General features: G+C 30.0%; 1 protein-coding gene across 1 annotated transcript in view; it reads right to left on the bottom strand.

Moving 5' to 3' along the window:
• Positions 1-19,665, bottom strand: part of LOC113403042 (heparan sulfate 2-O-sulfotransferase pipe) — a 67,147-nt gene extending 47,482 nt beyond the window's left edge. Inside the window, exon 1 of the mRNA XM_026643461.2 lies at positions 19,376-19,665. Coding sequence (XP_026499246.2) covers positions 19,376-19,419 — 44 coding nt within the window. The 5' untranslated portion in view covers positions 19,420-19,665. The remainder of the gene's footprint in view (positions 1-19,375) is intronic.
• Positions 19,666-19,881: the final 216 nt, after the last annotated feature.

Below are 19,881 nucleotides of genomic sequence, written 5' to 3'. Positions count from 1 at the left end.
TCTAAAGGAAAGGGTGAGCGAACCGGTGTTTACGGAGATGAGGAACAAACAACTAGGTCCCACGAGTGAGAGCGCTTGTCTAACTAGTAGCTCTTACAACGACAAGGTCCATTGACAGAGGTGACTATTTACCATCAGATAAACTACCGACTCATCTGCATACATCTACAGGAAATGTTTAATTTAATTGTTTAAAAGAAAAATGTACATATATAAATCTGAGGTATGTGTACGGACATTCCACATTCATAAATATTACAAATTAATAGTTTTAGTTACCATAATTAGCAATTATGTAACTTTAAAAAAAATGCAACTGTAAAGGGTTTGAATATTGATTCTGTCTATTTGAATTACGATTCCTTGGGCAGATATCAAATTTCAACATAAACGTCCTAATTTCCCCTATTCTTAAAATTTACATTCGACTTAGTACGTCTTATGTTTTAAAATTTGTTTGGTCATAATAGATATTGCACTAGTCTACAAAAGGCAAACATTATTCATGAAATGCGTCTCGGAGAAACGTGGTGGTTAAGCTCCTCATTCTTATCCTTAATTGAAGAGAAAATTTGCGATTTGTTACTTCAATCGCAGTTTGTCAATTAAAACAATAACGATTTAACTAATCCTATTTAAATAATCTTGAATCTATCGAGCAAAATAAACTTTACTACGAACAATTTACACAGCATGATTTAAAACCGCGATATACAAGCGGTCATTTCGCTGCCTCTGAGCCTTGTAATTATTGCTCGTTTCATTAATTTGCGCACACGTACAATTTTTTTCTACGAGTTATAGAAACATCTAGTCTCCCGATATATGATATATAACCACAACATGCCCCAGACATATTATTATTGTTTAAGTAATACAATCAGGTCACTAACTACCTGATAGCATGCGGTCACCTATGCTTGTAAACAATGGCTCTGTAAGAAATATAATCCTTTAAGTATACCTTCAAAGAGCCCGAAATAGTAACTAAAATGATATATCCCTTTTTCCTGTAATGACACTGACTCACTCGTTCATCAAACCGGAACGGAATGTCATTTGATGAATGAATGAAAGACATTTGATATGTAGTCGTTTTTAACGTCTAAATTCATATGATAATGATTAATTACCTTTCATAAACATTTTTTTTTTCATAGCTGCATTAAAAAAATAGTAAATTAATTTCTATGCGTAAATAATAGTAACAATCTTAAAAGACCTAGCATATTTGTGGAAAATTATGTACGAAGATAATACTGATATGAGTATACTTTATTTTTTATACAGTATGCTAAAACAAATAAAGATATTACTAATTAATAAACATGTATACGTTACATTCCTTGTATATTATGTACAAAGAATAAAAAACAAAAACTGGTGAGAGTATCACGTTAAGCGTTAAGAGCTCTCTAAACCAACTCCTACATTGTATTTTATTTATATAGTATTTTTAATTACTATCCTGTTTTATTGTTATAACAAACGAAATTGTTGAAAAATAACTGAATAAATGCATATCAAACTTTCATTGTATATAATTTTAATTTTACTCTGACTTCAACTTTCTATAAAATAGATCAAATCAAATTAAAATATACGTTATTCAAGTAGGTTTTGCAAGGATTTTAGAGAATTGTTATAAATCTAAAGCTACCAGCAGTTCGGAATGTACATTCTACCAAGAAGAACCGAGTAGAATTACCCACTGTATTTTTACTCTTTTCCAAAATTTGAAATAAAAAGTTATGTCAAAACAGTGTATCCTGCCTGAAAGTCACAAGTGCTCATTCCACGGATTATCATTTATATAATCCTATGTTGAGTAGATTATTTAACAATGTTTTTACACAAATGTTTCAAATTTATGGACGAGCAAATCAAAACATAGAAAAAACAAATATTAATAAATTTAATAAATTAAAACTTGTCAAATATTATATATTTGAATTTGAATATGTAATAATATTGATTTATGTAATGTATGTATAGAAATGTCGTTCCGGTAAGATATGCAACGGGCGGATACATAGATCGTCTATTGTTTAACAGAGTTTTAAGATCTCATTACTTAAAAATATTATAAGTTACAACCCGTAACTGTGCCCATGAGAAATCCGGTAGTATATTTATATTTTTGTATTTAAAACTAAAGTATACAATGCATTGCTTTGGCTCACACCGACCAACAAAAATAAAGGATGAGGTTTCGTAAATATTTAAATAACAATGACCGGTGGGTAGGCTGTTGAATACAGTGGGCGAGAACAATTACAGCTACAAGGGATGATGTATCCCTCGATGATATTTAAAATTGTATAATAAATATTGACTAATAGGTAAGGTTCTAGAGAGGAGACCGCAAATCGGCAAGCGTAGTGTAGGACGCCCAGTGGCACGGTGGAGCAATGATCTATGGAAGGTGACTGATAGAATATGGATGAGAAGGGCCGAAGATCGTGCTCAGTTACGCGCCTTGGGTGAGGCCTATGTCCAACAGTGAACGAATATAGGCTGATCATGATGATGATGGTGAGGTAAACCCAGGCCAGTAAAGCAATCCGACTATTGCATGTTCAACCCCTTGCAAGCCCCACTGAATTTTCATATGCATAATGTTTATAATTCATCTCGAACTCGGTAGTGAAGAAAAACATCACGAGGAAAGCTGCATTCAAGAAAATTCTGCCACATGTATGTATATCCACTGACATGAAAGCAGATTGGTTGAATAATCTCCAAATCTTTTCCTCAAAGGGCTACTAGCTGTTAGTTTTCTTTACTTTTTCCTTTTGATAGATAAATATAATGATGACTTTATACAGATGAATGGAGTCCGTTAAAAGTATATAACAAAAACTAATGAACTTTACGAGAGATGATATCTAAAATCAACTTAGTCTAGATTTAATAAGTGAACAAAAATATCACCAATAATATGCAACAAATATTATTCCAAACATTAAGGAAGTGTTTATTTCATCAATACCAAGAAAAGTCTCGTGACCGGATAGAGTCATTACTTTTTATTTATAATCTACCAATATTAGTTAGCCTAGATCATGTTGCATAATCAGATTACTTTCTAACGCTTTGCATAGAACTTTTATTTCCGACCCGCGGACATTTAATTATTTAAGCAACTTATACACTCAGCGTAATCTCTATTTAAAAAATAAGACATTTTAAACTAATAATTGTTATATATATTTCTTTTTTTAAATAATCCGAACATTAGATTACATTCAATGGTAAGGGTAATGTTCCTAAAATTTATTTAATAAATGTAAGATGTACTTTTTATATCTGTAATTGTAATATAACACGATGCTCATGATTTTCTTATTTCGTACTGTTTGTCAGTTTTTTAACCGTTAATGGACACATTCTTGTTGTTGCTCATAAAATATGCAATGTGTCACAATCTTTACAACCCAAACTCTTCCTCTCACTTTCTGTGATGAAGCGTGGGATTTGGCCAAAGCCTTATAATCCATTCTACTGTAAATTTACACTGTCCAATCTAAATACTTTTACTTTCCAACGAGCAAGATGAGAAGTTAGATAAATTGCATGACATCATCTTCACTCAAAGTATGTTCGTAATATGAGATAACTATTAAAGTGTTTATGAAAGTTACTACTAAGTTTGTAATCAACGTTGTTCAATCAAGTTTTTTTATCGTTTGAAATCGGTTTTATATATCTTACTTTTCCCCATGCGTTCTGTTATGTAGCCCTGTGTTGAAAAGGTTAAAAGATTTATAAAGATGTTTTTTATCATTAATTAAATGAAACAGCTACTTTCAATTGAGACTATCTCATTCGAAATTGTTATCTTAATAATTTAAATACAAAGAGAATTAGAAATTTGCTTGCTCATAGAGTTAATTAAGATTTAAAATAAAAAAATATTTGTTTCAAAGTTAAGAGTAGTTACGTTTGTACTTTTGAATAGCGTTTATAATTAGGTATAATAGAAACATACACGTAAGCAAAATAAACGTTAAAAAAAACCTTAGAGAACATCATTGAACTTCAATGGTATTTTGATAAAAATATATTTATGGATTATAAGTGCAATATGACAGCAATAAGGACATAATTAATTAAACTCAATATGTATCTCACATAAAACAATAAATCTTATACAATTTGAACCTCGGACTATAAATTCAATTAGGTGCATCTAGTTGACAGTGACGTAATAATAATTTCGAACAATAGATCTCTATTGTAACGCAGCATCCGTCCGTTCCACTCGCACACACTTCGCTCAAAAGAAAAGAATTCGCGATGAAATCGCATGCTTCGCCACACAGAAAGACAGAATGACTTTTATACGACTGAAATAAACATTCTAATACGATTTCTCTATTCTTTTTTCTTTTGAGTCAAACTGAACACAAAGGTGGCATATGTCCATGAAGTCTATTCGAGATAAATATCTACTTGCAAACTGTGATGGGAATATCCTTCAGTCTATTGTTTTAGATTGAATTTGCAAAACATTAATTTATTAAAGACGCTGAATTGTAATGCAACGTATCTTGAATGGACTGTTATTACTGTACTGTAAAATTTAGTTATTATTTATAATTTTGCTCTTCTGCACCCACGCTACTCCTTTAAGAGGGTCGTGTCGGATAATATATAACGTACCAAGGAACGCTGGACCAACAAAAATAATCTAAATTGTGATTATTTGTATAAGCGAACAAAAACATTGGATATCAGTGATTGATACTTATTATGATATGTTATTTTATGTACTGTATTATGATAATATGTTTATGTAAATATGTTCTTTACAACAAAGCCTCTAGACAAATTAAAATTAAATACATATAGGCGAACTATTACATAATTCGTTAATAATGTTAAACATAATAACGAAAGCAACAATAAAATAACTAATAATACGACAAAAAATTTAAATCAAACATGACATAACATGACATGTTTTTAAAACCAGCACAATAAACGTGTTGGTGTTAATATCTTAAGACTTAACCGTCTATACAATGTATGTATAACCGCATATACTATATTTAAAATATAATATACCTCTCAACGTATATTCTAAAACAGACGTCTAATAAATGTCTAATGGGGTCCGCATGGGAGGACAATATTTTAATTTAAGAACAGAAAAAAATATATGAGGCAGAAAAAGTGATTTGTTTATTGATCGATAAAATCAAATATTTTGAAAGAAACGCGTTTTTCATATATAATCATGTTTACTGAAGATATAATGCATATATATTCAATAAATTTAAGCTCACCTCTCTACCATTTTTTATAATTATATGGTAATGGACACACATTCCTAAGAACTAAAATATTTAATTTTAATCTAGTATATTAATCAAATTTTTTTTTATCCAAATCGTTTCCTCAGTTAAACGAATTGAATAATTAATATTAATAGACAAACTTCCTAAAATAATACGATAAATAATACTAATATATTTTAATATCATAAGAAATAACGCATCGTTTTCACAAGAAATTGACGAATTTTAAAATGCTTCTACTAAAATAAATATAAAATTATTAAGTATAGAACAATTTACGTAGAATTAAATAAATGAAATATTTAAATATATTTGCGTTTTCCTACAGTTTTGAACGTATTCTCAGACTGATAGTGACATAGAATACGTACGTCACATAGTTAAAATGCTATTTCAACCAATTACGTGCACGCTTTCGTATTCAAACAAACATTTTTTACTCGATTTGTTATAATAAATTTAAAATTACAGTCAAATATGTTTCCGTTAACTAAATCACTTGTAAATTGGTTTATAATACGTTCTAAACTTAGCTTACCTCTAAAACTATTTTTTTAATTTTGACCAACAAAAGATATCTGTATTGCGAGTTACGTTAATGGACGGTCTTATTCAAATTTAATTCGGGCTGATGATAATTTTAATGGACTCGTTGTTATATACTCGTATATTTTTGTACTCAAAATAACGTTAAATTCGCTACACTTTTGTATTAGTTTTGAATTAATTAAATATAAAGATATCGCCTGTTAAGACTATTTTCTCATTCTAGCAAGTAGAACCAGCAAGGATCTGACTTGTTACTTTATCATAATAATTATAAAGATCCCTTCGCCTGTAGATTGTGCTAATACATTTAAATGCTCATCCCACGCCTTATTTCCAAAATTACCGGCCCGATTTATAAGTTCCATATCAATCGGATTAGTAGTTTTTGCGTGAATCCGAAAACATAAATACAACCTTTTATGTAAAACATTATTAGTCTAATGTAAAGTATTAATTATGTACAATTAAACATTAATACTTTGTATTGCCGTTCCGGTTTGAAGGGTGAGTGAGCGAGTGAAATTACAGACACGAGGGACATATCATCTTAGATCCCGTGGTTGGCGGCGCATTAACAGTGCATGAAATGGTTTATACTTTTTAAAGTATCAGTGTCTGCGGACAAAGTGAGCACATAACATCAGGTTGCTTATTCGCTTGTCCCGCCTTTGTGAAATAAATAAAAAACAATGTGCATCTTGAATTACGATTACTGGAACCATGCCTCGTTGTCATGAACAAATACGAGTAGGTCGTAATGAAAGAATGGTTTTGTTTTATTTTGTTTTTGTACTAACCCGATTCTAGTTTCTCAAGAAAACGATTTATTAATAATTAGACAATTAAACAGCCTAAAATTATATTTCGGTTATATGATTCGGCTCATGTACCTTTAATCAAAATGGTTGTGAAATGCTTCCTGGTTCATTTTATAATAGATACAATCAATAAAGCAGATCATCGAGAAATAGAACGTTAAACGTAAGCTTAAACTTTATTCTTTACGTAAAAATAAATCAGTACTCCGTAATAATTAATAATATTAAATAATTACTTTTGATTTGAGATTCTTTTTTTTTATTTTAGAAGCACAAGTGTTTCGCCTTTCGGGACAAGAAATAATGATATTAGGAAAATAAAAAAGTTCGAGTTTACAAAAAAATGTTTAAGTGTTCCGTTGTTTGGCTAAAGTATTTCAATGGTGTTAATTGGTCTATTTCATATCATGAATGCGAATCTAATCCCGTAACAGTTTTTTGGTAGCGCTCTTAATGAATATTTAATCATTCTCGCGTAGCGCTCAGCTGTGCCTAGGGCAGAGTATTAACCAATTAACACTCAATAAGAATCTAATCAAAACAGATCGTTCTGATAGCTTTAGGTACTGCCGCACTGAATAACAATTGTTCTGTTCTCATTATTTATTCTTCTGTTTACAAAAACCTTTTAAACTGTTATACATTTTTTTTCAACAGATCAGGTTTATTTTAAATTAAGTTTTCATCTTTGAAAAAGGAATTTGAATGTTCTCCATTAAGAAAATACTCCATTTCTCTGTTGGCTGGCGGATGTTGGCCGATCAAGAAGCGTTAGCATGTTGGATGAAGGGTGTTTTTCTTTAAATACATATTACGAAAGCTCTAACAAAAAATAATATATGTCATTAGATTTTAAAAGTATAATTTAAATTTTAAATAAACTAAACTATATAATATTATCTTTTAACTATATAAAACCTAAATGTTACAGACTATTCTTCAAATTTTTTTTGTTAAAACTGTTCGTTTATATATTAGAATAAAAATAAATGACCTATACCTATTGTATTATTGTAGGTTTTTTGTACCAAAGAACGCTCATAAGACGCTCATTTTATTTTTATTTACGCGAGATAAAGCTTAACTTTATTACTTTAAAGGCTTTTGTATGTAACAAATTGAGAAAGCTTGTTTGCTTAAAGTAAAAAAAATAGGCGGGATACATTTGCCATACAAATAAAATGTTTTATGTAATGAAAATTTACGGTAAATTTTTAAGATTTTAGCAACATTCTCAATTATGTATTTAATGTGAAAGTTTAATCAACAGTTAAAATATAAAAAATACGACGATACAACTGCAGTATTATTAAACATGCTTTTAATAGAAATAATGACCAACGTATATGTATACACAAACGGTATATAATATGTATGCATTCAAATGAACACGAACGTATGACTCATATGAAAATGGAAACTTTTTTACTTTTCATTAATAATTTCTCATCAGATTGCAATCCTTAATCAAAGTTAAAATCAATATTTATTGAATATAGAAGCGACACCTACACTGAATATTGATTTTAAAAATTAGCACCATTTCGGAAATATAACCTCGAAACATTAGCGCCACTATCAATGTTTTAGTTTATAGCATAAAGTTTACCGCAAAACATCAAACGTTCACCGCAATTCACCGCGAACATAAAGTCCTTATTGTGTCGCTGTGTTATGATACAGAATACTGACTAAGCCCATGTAATTACGAGCTTAAGAGGATTTATTAGCTACGACCGCGGTTGACAGCCCGTTAGCATAACGCGGCTCGTCTGACGTTGTCCATTCGTAACATTAGTATTTAGTATCAGCTAGCTCCATCAATCTCTATTAAATCATTAATCAGTACTAAAATAAAACGTTCAGTTTAAGGTAGGTATTATGTTAATCTCTTATTACGATACGAAGGCATATCGACACATTTTACTACATAGATTTAGCAGCAAAAAAAGAGCAAAGGCTGAATTTATTAAAATATCAAGCGCAGGCGACGGTCTTATTGCGATAAGCATTCATGTTGCTCATGTCACTCGCACATTGCTTGAGTAATCTGAGATTTTATATTTTATTTTATCGGTGTGTCTATTATGTAATTCGAAAATTTATGCATATCGTAAGTCCTTATGTCAAGTGCTAATCAATTGTCAATGTCAATTCTCCTGTATTATAAAATAAACATTGTTTTAAGATAAATTATTTTAAGTCCTATTCTAAACTAACATATTTAAGAGTAGGTAGAAATAAATTATTAAAACAACAAAATATAATAAACATCAATGTCAGGTTGACGACAGAGAAGAATAGAATCATCGCATGTCAACCCGAGAGCGGTGTAAAAGTCTAACAAAATATTTTGCATTGTTTATAAATACTCTGCACTGATCCCAAATATACTGGACAAAAGTAAGCGAATAATGATGAAATGACGTTAATAAAAATCACATAAAGTCTCCCTAAAAAAAAACAAAAATACAAAGATAAGATCAATTAAATACATCATTAAAATTGGTACATAAAATACATTTTAATTATCATTACCGTACAAAAAATAACAAGAAACTGTTAAGCATCTGTTTAAAATTATGTAAGGAAGACAAAAACTAAATACAACGCTTTGATAAGTCATCAAACAGTGAGAAAAACATCTCAGCTCGATGAGAATCCATTAGTTTTTTGTTACCTGACAGTGACATGGAGCCTCGTACTAAACTTCTATTCGCGAAACTAAATAGTTGCGCCGGGTGCCGTCAAAACATTACATAAATTACTGAGATAAAACCTCCTTTTAATAACCGTTACGTACTAATGTTTGAGGTAAGAAACGAGCACGTAACGCTTTAATATTACTAATTAAAATTTTCAAGCGTCATTAGGAGCTAATAAAGCCAATTTAGTACTATAAAATATTTACACTTCACTGCAGCATAAATATTTAGAGTTCTTAGCACAGATGGGAGAAATAAGCACGTTGATATGCAAGAGGTCAACTGGCATCTGTATGTATGCAAGTTTCTCGTATTTCACTTCATTAGCTTTTATTTGAATTACTTCGCTTATATTATTACGTGACATGTTTTTAAAGCTAAAGTATTTAACGTTGCGGTTTCGTCGGCGGACTGTTAAACGTTATATGTGTATAAGAGCTTTTCAGCGCGACACGTCTTCGTGCGTTAAAACGAATAATACTTTGTTGTCCTTTGGACGAAGTTAAGGTTTAATTGACCAAAACTCCAAGAAATCCTATCGCAAATGAAAGATCACCAAATTAAAATCTCTATGATTTTTCATTTTCTTTGCTTGTATAGATGTAAAGTGAATGAATACCTAACTGTACATATTAATAAAGATTTATATTTTATTGCTATCGTTATAATGTAATAAATGTGAAAGTAGCTTATCACAAAAATGTGGAAACAGATAGACGATAATATGTCAATTATTCATTTTATAAAAACCGTAAATTACTATACTTAATATCAATTAACTATAATGATCGCCCACCTAAGCTGACGGGTACATAGTTAATTATAAATATCATAGTCAAATTAATTACATTTATATATCGATTCATTAAATGTATGGGACGTTATTTTAGCGGGATTTTTAAACTAAAATATAAAACAGGTGATTAGTTAGAAATCTTTACATAATATATTCGTTAACAAAGTACACGTACATAAATATGCCGCTTCAAACACTTTGTTATTTGGACATCAAGTTATCAATCGAGGCATTCAATGTCTAAGTGCCAGTCGAGCTGACGCGGCAGCGATTATCATTCGTAAACATCTTTTGATGTATACACGTTTCACTTTCACTGCTTCTATACTCTCAATGGATGTGTTTACACATTATGTTACATATCTAAACAACGTTACTCAAGCAGGCTGTGTAAAAGTATTCATACAGGGAACAAACGAGCATACGTTTAAATGATTTATTTAACTGTCACGTGTATATGGATCACGATATCGGTCGAGTCTATATTATATTCTATTTAAAACGTATAATGAACAACAAAGCTGCATTTTTAATATTATTCAAAATGTTATAATTTATATTTTCGATAACATAAAGAAAACAATCGCACATACAATCTTGTCCTTTCTTCGTCTCGGCTTAAAATATCTTACAATTTTTAACTTATCTGTGTTCTCGTTCGTCATAATACGGTGCAACGTTTTAACTGTGATCAGATAAGTGAATATAGCTGGTATTTTCTTACGGTTCCAATTTATTACCATACAATACGTTGTTGCTTGGTTAACTGCTAGATTAGAAATCTCAAGTTCTGGGTCACAGCTCATAAAATATTAATACGCATTACGTTTCCTTTAAAAGTGTACAAATAATGCTATTAAGTGAGAAAAAATTAATGTTAATTCTAGCTTATTCTGTTTATGATACACCTCCAAACATAAATTATTGCCTTAATTGCTTGTACTTAGTTTTTCTTATTTTTAAAAAAGTATCACAAACTTATATCTAACCACAAATAAAAATCAAATCACAGAAAAATATCTTAATATAACATAGATTATATTTATAATGCTGGAACTTCAAAACCTTACTTTATTCAAAATTCAAGTAAGTAAGGTTTTGAATGTTTTATACAGAAATTGTTTTTATGTCTATACATATTAATTAAAAGTTACATAGTTTAAGCACGTAGGCACTAGTAATTAGATTAACCGTAGCTGTAAGATAAAACAAGATCATTTAATACCCTGTCACTTCTTATAACTTATCTTGTAAAACTATTAATGGTTTTTTTAATTGTTTGTGCTCAGCTTCTCTTTATATGCATAAGTCTGAGAACACGTTTGATAATAAAAAATATCTAGAATGACATTGATTTTGAAAGAGAATTACCTTTTTATTACTATAATATAGTAGTAATTGAATAAAGAAATACAGAGTATTTGACAGCTTCATTAAGCAAGGTAATCTTACCTACAAAAATAATAATTTAAAACCCTAAAATGAATTAGAAAATATTCGTTGTAAATCTCATTTATTTGCACCTAATTATTTAAAAAGGGAGCCATCGTCGCTCTAGGCATTCAGGCTGGTAAGCGTAGTCATGTAGTGAATGAGAATATTTATTGTCTTAAATTGTAGGAATTTTAAGAAATACACGGAACTACGAGACAAAACCGCAATTGATGAAGAATTGTTTCTATATATAAGATAATAAAGAGTCATGTTTTAGATACGTATGATTGTAGGATTAGAAAAATAATTCGTGACCGTGCTTAAAAGTGAACTGGGTTTTACTCGTTGAGAGGACTATCATTTTAATAATTTACTATTTCCAAAATAAATATCAGTAGGAAAGCCAGTTATGTTTACGAATATTTGACGATATGAGTTTAATTTAAATAAACCTAGCTAATATAGTAAACGTAAAACTGGAATTTGGAATGAAGAAGGAGAGCGTTGTCACTTTCTTTTTTAAAGCTCATGCGATCCATGAGTCGTAACTGGCAATAACCAAATTCCATGAATATACGTGCCCAAATACAATGGGGTCGTGGATTCAAATCTAGATCCAACGTGCTTCATCACGTACTGAATATAAAAAAAAACTATTACGTGTTTGCCGTGTTAAATAAAAATCGAAGTCATTTAACTTAATGTTGGTTTGATGCTTAAATAAATACTCATTAAACAAAATAATTTTATATACGAACAAAATACATAAATTTATTGACAAACAAACTAAATGTGATTTTAAAAGGCAATAAAAGAGTTCTTTGGTCCTTTTAAAAAAATGAAATGCTGATGTAAATTGATATTATTGGTCTTATACAAAATAAAATAAGTTTTATTTTTTATAAGGTCTGATAAAAAGCATATAATCAAATGCCTTCATTCAAGATAAAAAGACCTCAAAGCCGTAAGTAAGAGTTAATAAGATAGTGACTACATTTTCAAACACACGCATGTGGCGCTCAAATACAGACACAATTTGATTAAAAACTAGTACATCTCTACTTGCAAGAATACACAGAGCGTTACAGTTTCATTAAAAAAAAGTAAAAAAGCTATTATGATTCAATACGCTTTGGAATGTATTGCACTGTTCTTATATGTAGGTTATGCAATTCGATTTTCAATCAATTTCTTTATTGACGCTTTTCTTTGGTACATACATATATATATATACTTATACCTTATTATATAACTTATACTTATTAACTTATAATGTATAAATAAATAATAATAAATTAACTATTATATAACATATAACTTATACCAGCCACAATACATACTTATATTCAATTTGTATAAAGTTAACACAGATTTATGCCATTGCTTAGGAACATGTAATATTTACAATTTCAAAATCATTATCAAAAGTATTTTGAAGTTGTAATATTTTCGTAGTCAATATTTCGAGAAATCTCAATGTTTTACGCTGTTTTTAAGGAATGCCTATGTGGCGGCAAATAATGAAATTGATTTAAAATCCATTGTAATCAGAGATTTAATAGCGACTCATTAGATTTCTCTTAAAAAAACTTAATGTATTTTAAGACTCAATCCAAAGAAAAAAAATTTGGTAATTACATAATAAATTTTATCAAATTTTAAATAAATATTCGAAAATTAATGCACATTAAATAAAAACAAAAAAATTAAATGTAAAATACCGTAATAGGAAATTTACTGATAATACTACTATTGTCAAGCGGTTTCTTAATTGTCATTAACTTAGCACCTAAATGACTTAACATGTTTACTTACGCTCTGATTAATATATAATCTGTTCGGACGTTGCAATGTTCATATCACACCTGAGGCCAATTTACTGCGTCCGATACGATTATCCCTCGTAATATTTTTCGCCACATTTTAAACGTCGTTTTAATTTAGCGAAGTCAAATTATTATTGCAATTTATTATTGTTCTCCAAGCGGAAATGTCATTCCGATTTTTATTTTTTAAATCAATATATATATATATAATAATCAATGAAAGAGCTATTGGAAAAAGCAAATTTGAGAAGGGCTTCATGCTAAACCCTTTACGTAACATTGGAAGTAAAGCAAAGCAAAGCCTTAAAAGAAAAGTCGGACATATGTTTTTGATAAAATGAAATATTAAATAAACTTATAGCTGTACCGTGGCTTGTGGTATGTATATTTAGGACCGAATTTAAGTCTGGACACCCTGGGGCAATAAAGGAGTAGAGGCCCAGAGGCAATAGAGGAGTTGGAGTGCCCTAATTATTATTTTACAAATTAATTTGAACAATTCGTTTCTGTCAGTAAGATAGGCATATAATATAATTATTGTATGCGTATTATATAGTTATTTATTCTTAGTAACGAGTTCTAAAAGCTAAGTGAATAAAGAACTCAGAGATCTGTCAATGCGTAGGCGTTACTAATCAACAGTATTATCTCTATGATTCTACATAAGACGATAGACATTTCTGAATCAGATAGCACGCTATTAATATGTAAATATTTAAACCGAAGAATAATCAATAACAATCATTTGAAATTGGTTGTTGTAGTTTAATGTTACTTGAAATAAATTTTGATCTATGAGATTTAGATTTGTAGGAATAGATAACTTATTTAAATAACCATCACCATTAAAGTTTCGAAATATACACATAATATAACAATATATCCGATATAACAAGTGGTTTTGTCTAAAATTTTATCACAAAACAAATTAGACAAGTAAAAAGTTGTCACGTCAATTGTCGTGAATCGTTGCTCAGGGTAACAACCGGTAAGTTAACCAAATCATTCGATTCTATTTTCCGTACTGTGACCGCGATAATCTCAAAACGAATAAAACCTTTAAATCTATTTCCGATTCAATAGAAGAACCCGTTATCGATAACGCGCCTTCGCGTAAAATCGATTCCTACCCCAGATCTTGATACTTTAGCTGATAATTCTTCTGAGTTACACGCGCCACTTTCTGTACAATAGTCTTTTTTACAGGCGTTTACACAATTCTGCTTAAGCCTGTTAAGGTCACGATTAATGTCATGCATTTTTTTTATTTCTAAGAGATTCTTTAATTTTATTCCTTGATCAAAATAATTTACTAAAAATAGGTGCTACGAATTTAAACATAGAATGATATAAATAAATGGAACACAATAAAGGCGGCCATCGAACGGCGGCGGTACATCGAGTACCGACTATTTTAGTGTTTAGTATTTTAGTGTGTGCTTAGACCGTGTCTGTAATCAAGTAAGCATGACTGTGTTTACTGAGAATTAACATGGACTTGAATTGTCCCATAGTCGGCCATTCATCCACTGTATGAGTAGAACTTTCTTATTTGATGACTTAAATAAGATCGGATACTACAAATACCAGTGTTAGATATGTCAATATGCAACAAACTGTCTACATAAATTTTGATGAACGTATCAAGTAAGCCAGACTTAACGGGTCAACGTGTATCGCATCCCAATGATATTCGAATCCCGTACATGACATTAACATGGTCGAATGTGAATACACGTAGAAAGTTACATCGTCTTAATAGAAAACGAACAGGTAACTTTCATCGCGTCGAGATCAATTGAAATAATATTAAAAAACATTTATTCCGTTCAGATAAATATACTAAAGGAATATCGCTTTTTTAACTGTGGCTTTTTCGATTTTGATATCCTCAATAAGTTCATACAAGTGAAGACAAAATATTTATGATGGATGTCTTTGCCTAGCAGTGAGATACTTGTACACTGTTTATATGTGATTGTCAGTACTACTATTATTTTATGTAAGTATTTTTTTACATTTATTAAAAAAAATGTATAATATTACATAGATCGGCTGACTCGTTGATTTATGGCTAGACGTAAGGCCACAGATCTGGAGGGCGATAATAAGCTATTGGGTTTTTCTATCAAAAATTTTTAATGACAGCCAGTGACTGTCTGGAATTTTAAGTGTGTACACTCCGTGCCTCGGAGGGCACGTAAAGTAAAATTGTCTATGGTTCAATCTCATTATCTTAGATTACTGTATAAGTGTATATGTAGGGTCTATGCCGAAGGACCCGAGTTAAACAAGACCAATAACTCAATAGTGATAATTATACACACGTATTGTATTAATAATAATTTAAACCTTTCCTTGTGTATGTTACATGTGATTCATAGTTATTATATATGTAGTGTGTGATGTGTCAGTTCTTTGGTCATGGAACCTATCGAAGCCCTTACAGACATTCACCGATATATCAAAATGAAAAATCCTACAGCCATATTTCAATGCTATGGTATAAAAATAAACACGCTATTACATTATTAAGTATTATTTAGGTATGTGTGTTTATAAAAGAGCCGAGATGGGCCAATAGATAAAATAGTTAATCTTAACCGAAGTTCGCAGATTCAAATGCAGACAAGCACCATTAAGATTATCTCGTACTCAGCACTATAAAATATCATGAGGAAACTTAAATGCGGTAGATAACATTTTGGCAAGTAAGTATATGTTATTATTTATTCTCACCAGTTCGAAGCCAATCACACCGAAAATTATCGATTGATTGCGAAAAGAAGACGCGATCGAGACGACCTAATAGCCGATTTTATACAAATAACCAGTGACAATTACGATGAGCAAAGCGACAAGAATACACATCGAACGGTGACTCCGTGGTAAAAAAAGATCAAACTGTATTGACCTCGAGAACAAAATAATGTAACTGTTTGTTGATACCCAATTTCCTATCCAACTACAATCCCAGCACACTCACTTCACTAAACCGCCTATTACACCAGTTAATGTTATGACTACAATAAAATGGGATCAGATCATAAACTTTCTAGGTTACTTTTCTAGTTTTCCACAGCTTAGAGCAATAACATTGCGAATAAAATTATGTGAGTTGATATCTACTAATTATTTTTTAATAATATTTTAATTGGCTTGTAGGTAGGACACGTAAAATATAAGACACAAGAATATTATATATCAGTTTTAATCCAGTAAATATCAATAGGTCAGGTTCAATAGTAATCATTGAGCCACAATCACAGTTACATACAGTGATGGTAAGTGGACGAGTAGGGTAATTATTGGAAGACCACGCAGCGAGGGGACAAGTGAAGCGTAGCTGGCAGACTAACTGTCGATATATAAAGAAATTGCGGAAAATACGTATGAATAATTCACAAAAGTAAAAAATCATGCCTTAAAGATTTCCTCCTGTCTAGAGCTCCTACGATAAAATATAATCATAAGAATGTAATAAATTTAACAATATAATATCAAACTAAAATAAAAGATTTATTTTTTGGTTATATATCATACATTTTTTTTATATTTCAATAAATCATCTGATTTTTCATCTAGCGCCCGAATGAGTAGTAAGAATTTGTAATGTTTAACTCTAACTATGAATAACAGTAAAATATAATGCTAGTGCAGTAGTAATTTCTTATTCGTTGGAAAAAAAATAAGCATAAAAACTATGCTCAGTGATAAAAATGTGGAGCACGGTGAATGAATCTAGAGAAAATGATGTCTAGAAAGTTTCATCCATCTATCTTAATAACGACGCTCTGAATAAATAGACTGTAAATGAGATAATTATTTTATTATTGCATTTCTCACACTCGAAAAAGGTTTTTAAAGTTCTGTGACACTAACACGAAATGAGACCATGACTATTAATGACAAAATAAATAAATAAGAACATAACGTACTTAGTTTCATAATGTCTAAAGTGTGATTCTAAGTAGCTACTTACCTGAGTTCCATATAAAACTATACAATTTTATATGAAACTCGGTATTAGTATAAATATATTTTACTGATTCTAGCACCAACAAATATATTTCTATCTTTACTTAAGTTGTTAAATTTGTCGCTCAATTATATCTATATTCATTACAGAACTTATTTTATAATCTGTCTTCACTCTAATTACAAATTATATTTGAAACAATTTTAAAGAAGCTACTTTACGCTTTTTTTTTCCTATATCTAAATATTGGCGATGCATATATTTCAAGAAAAAAGAAGTACGTGTATTGTATATTAAGAAACAATTAAAAATATATTTTCTAATATTCAGTGGCATGTCTCCAAGTAATAAATTATAGTGTATCAGCTTCCATTGCGGCAAGTTTCGTCCTTAGTTTGTGCGTGGTTGGACTTTATCGATATTTATGGGATCCGAACAAAAGTGTAAAATGTGAACACAAAACTGGTAATCTTGTGGACATGACCTTTTGATAAAAATCTATAAATAGGTGTTAAAGTTCAAGAATATTAAAATTATAACTTAACTGCACAATGTCACACAGTTTCTTATGTGAAAAAATAAACTAAATAAATAATTCGAAATAATACGTCAATGGGAATCAAATAATTACCAATAATAATCACCAAGATTATGATCTTTGGACCTAACTTTAGTTTTCACTGGTGCCTAAATAACATTAGCATTATGGTTAATAAAAAAGTAAAATATTTCCTTACTAATACATTTTGTAATATTGTTAAAAAAAAGTTTTAGACTGAATTATCAACACGTCTAATGATATCTATTTCAATGAATTCGATTCGCCTTTACATAAATAATAAAACCGCCGTGTGTAGGAACTCTTGTGTTGCGACTCTTCATTGTCAACAACAATGATTCATGCGCAAGTTTCTTGCACAAAAAAAAACTATCGCTTCTGTGTCATTCACCTTTAAGGAAATCTATGTTTTTAATGCTAAATCAATTTCTATCGCGATGTATTTATTTTTTGTAATTAAATTATTTATTTCAATTTTAATAATTGATATATTAACCTAAGTCGGACTTCAATATACTACAAGGGCAGGCAAAAATTGTTTTTAATAGTTTTCATATGAATGACAACCCCGAATAATTTTATCAAATATTCTTGAAAATGTACCTATAGCTAATGACTATAACAAAATAATTACGATGAATAATCTACTATCTGTCCTAGTACATATTATAAATGCGACAGTAACTGGGTCTGTCTGTTTTTTACATTTTGAAGTCAAAACTCCTAAATCGATTTTGTCAAGTTTATATATTTTTTTTTCGCCCTTTGAGAAGCTAATGTTAGGTATAAATAAGAGTTCTTGAAGCATTTTCGCCACAAACTGAAACCTAAGCAGGCGAAGCCGCAGATTCAGCTAGTATAATATAAATTCCTTGTAAGAAAGTTTTATTTTTAATTACTTTAACAATTAATTGAAAAAATAATGATGAATAAACATTTTTAATAAAAAAATCATTAAACGTTTTCCGAGACAATATTAATTTTGTTTATAGCGAAGGTAATTGCATTTCGTTCAGGTCGTGCGCGTCCGGGTGGAAATCAGGCTGTTTCCGCGACAAAGAGGGTATCTGAGCAGATGCGCTCAGGTAGACCTTACCTAATTACCCTGCACGCTTCTCTGTTTCGTAGTATGTTTGTATTTATTTTCTTAGCAACAATTTATTTGCTTTTAAATGTAAATAAGTAATAAGCATTTCTACTCCGCGGTTTAGTTTCGCATAGAAATGATTTGTTGTATTTTCTTATACATATTGTTTGAATTACAATCGAGCGTATTAAAGTCTACTTCCATCTATTTTTTTTAACTGAGCCAAAAAAGTTAACGTTTATTTTAATTATTTGAAAATAATCAGTTAGTCGCACAGAATTATTTTCTAATTAGAAAAATATCAATTCTTAATGCTTACCGTTTAGGCACGCTAATCCTACGTTGCCGAAAGATGTGGTCCATTGTTTCTAGAGAATTTTCACTTTTGTCGAATGTCCCACAAAAAAAATTACAACTTTCACTTGTGTTTGTTTCCAGCGAGCTCGGAATCACAATTCACAATATACTTATACGCAAAAAGTATGTCCATCCGCTCGTGTTTCACAATAAAACAGTCCACTCACAATAGTTCATTAATCATTCAACAATCATTGAAGTGTTACGTTATATTAATGCAGTCGGTTAAGTCGGAGCTTCTGAAAAAAAAAAATATTCTAACTTAAATGAATCTAACTAAGGCTATAACTATAGCAACACGAATAAAATATTATGTGTTATAAATACAATTTACCATATCAGCAGTAATTAAGAATTACATTTAAATCACATATAATAGATATGTACTCTAATGTTATGTAGAGTACTTTGGATTATATTTTTTTCATTTTTAACAATTCGACTGATAGTATCTGCTCATCAAATAGT

The sequence above is a fragment of the Vanessa tameamea genome, chromosome 16 (assembly GCF_037043105.1).
Source record: "Vanessa tameamea isolate UH-Manoa-2023 chromosome 16, ilVanTame1 primary haplotype, whole genome shotgun sequence".
In the NCBI taxonomy this organism is placed as follows: domain Eukaryota; kingdom Metazoa; phylum Arthropoda; class Insecta; order Lepidoptera; family Nymphalidae; genus Vanessa; species Vanessa tameamea.
This window is presented reverse-complemented; position numbering and strand designations above follow the sequence as displayed.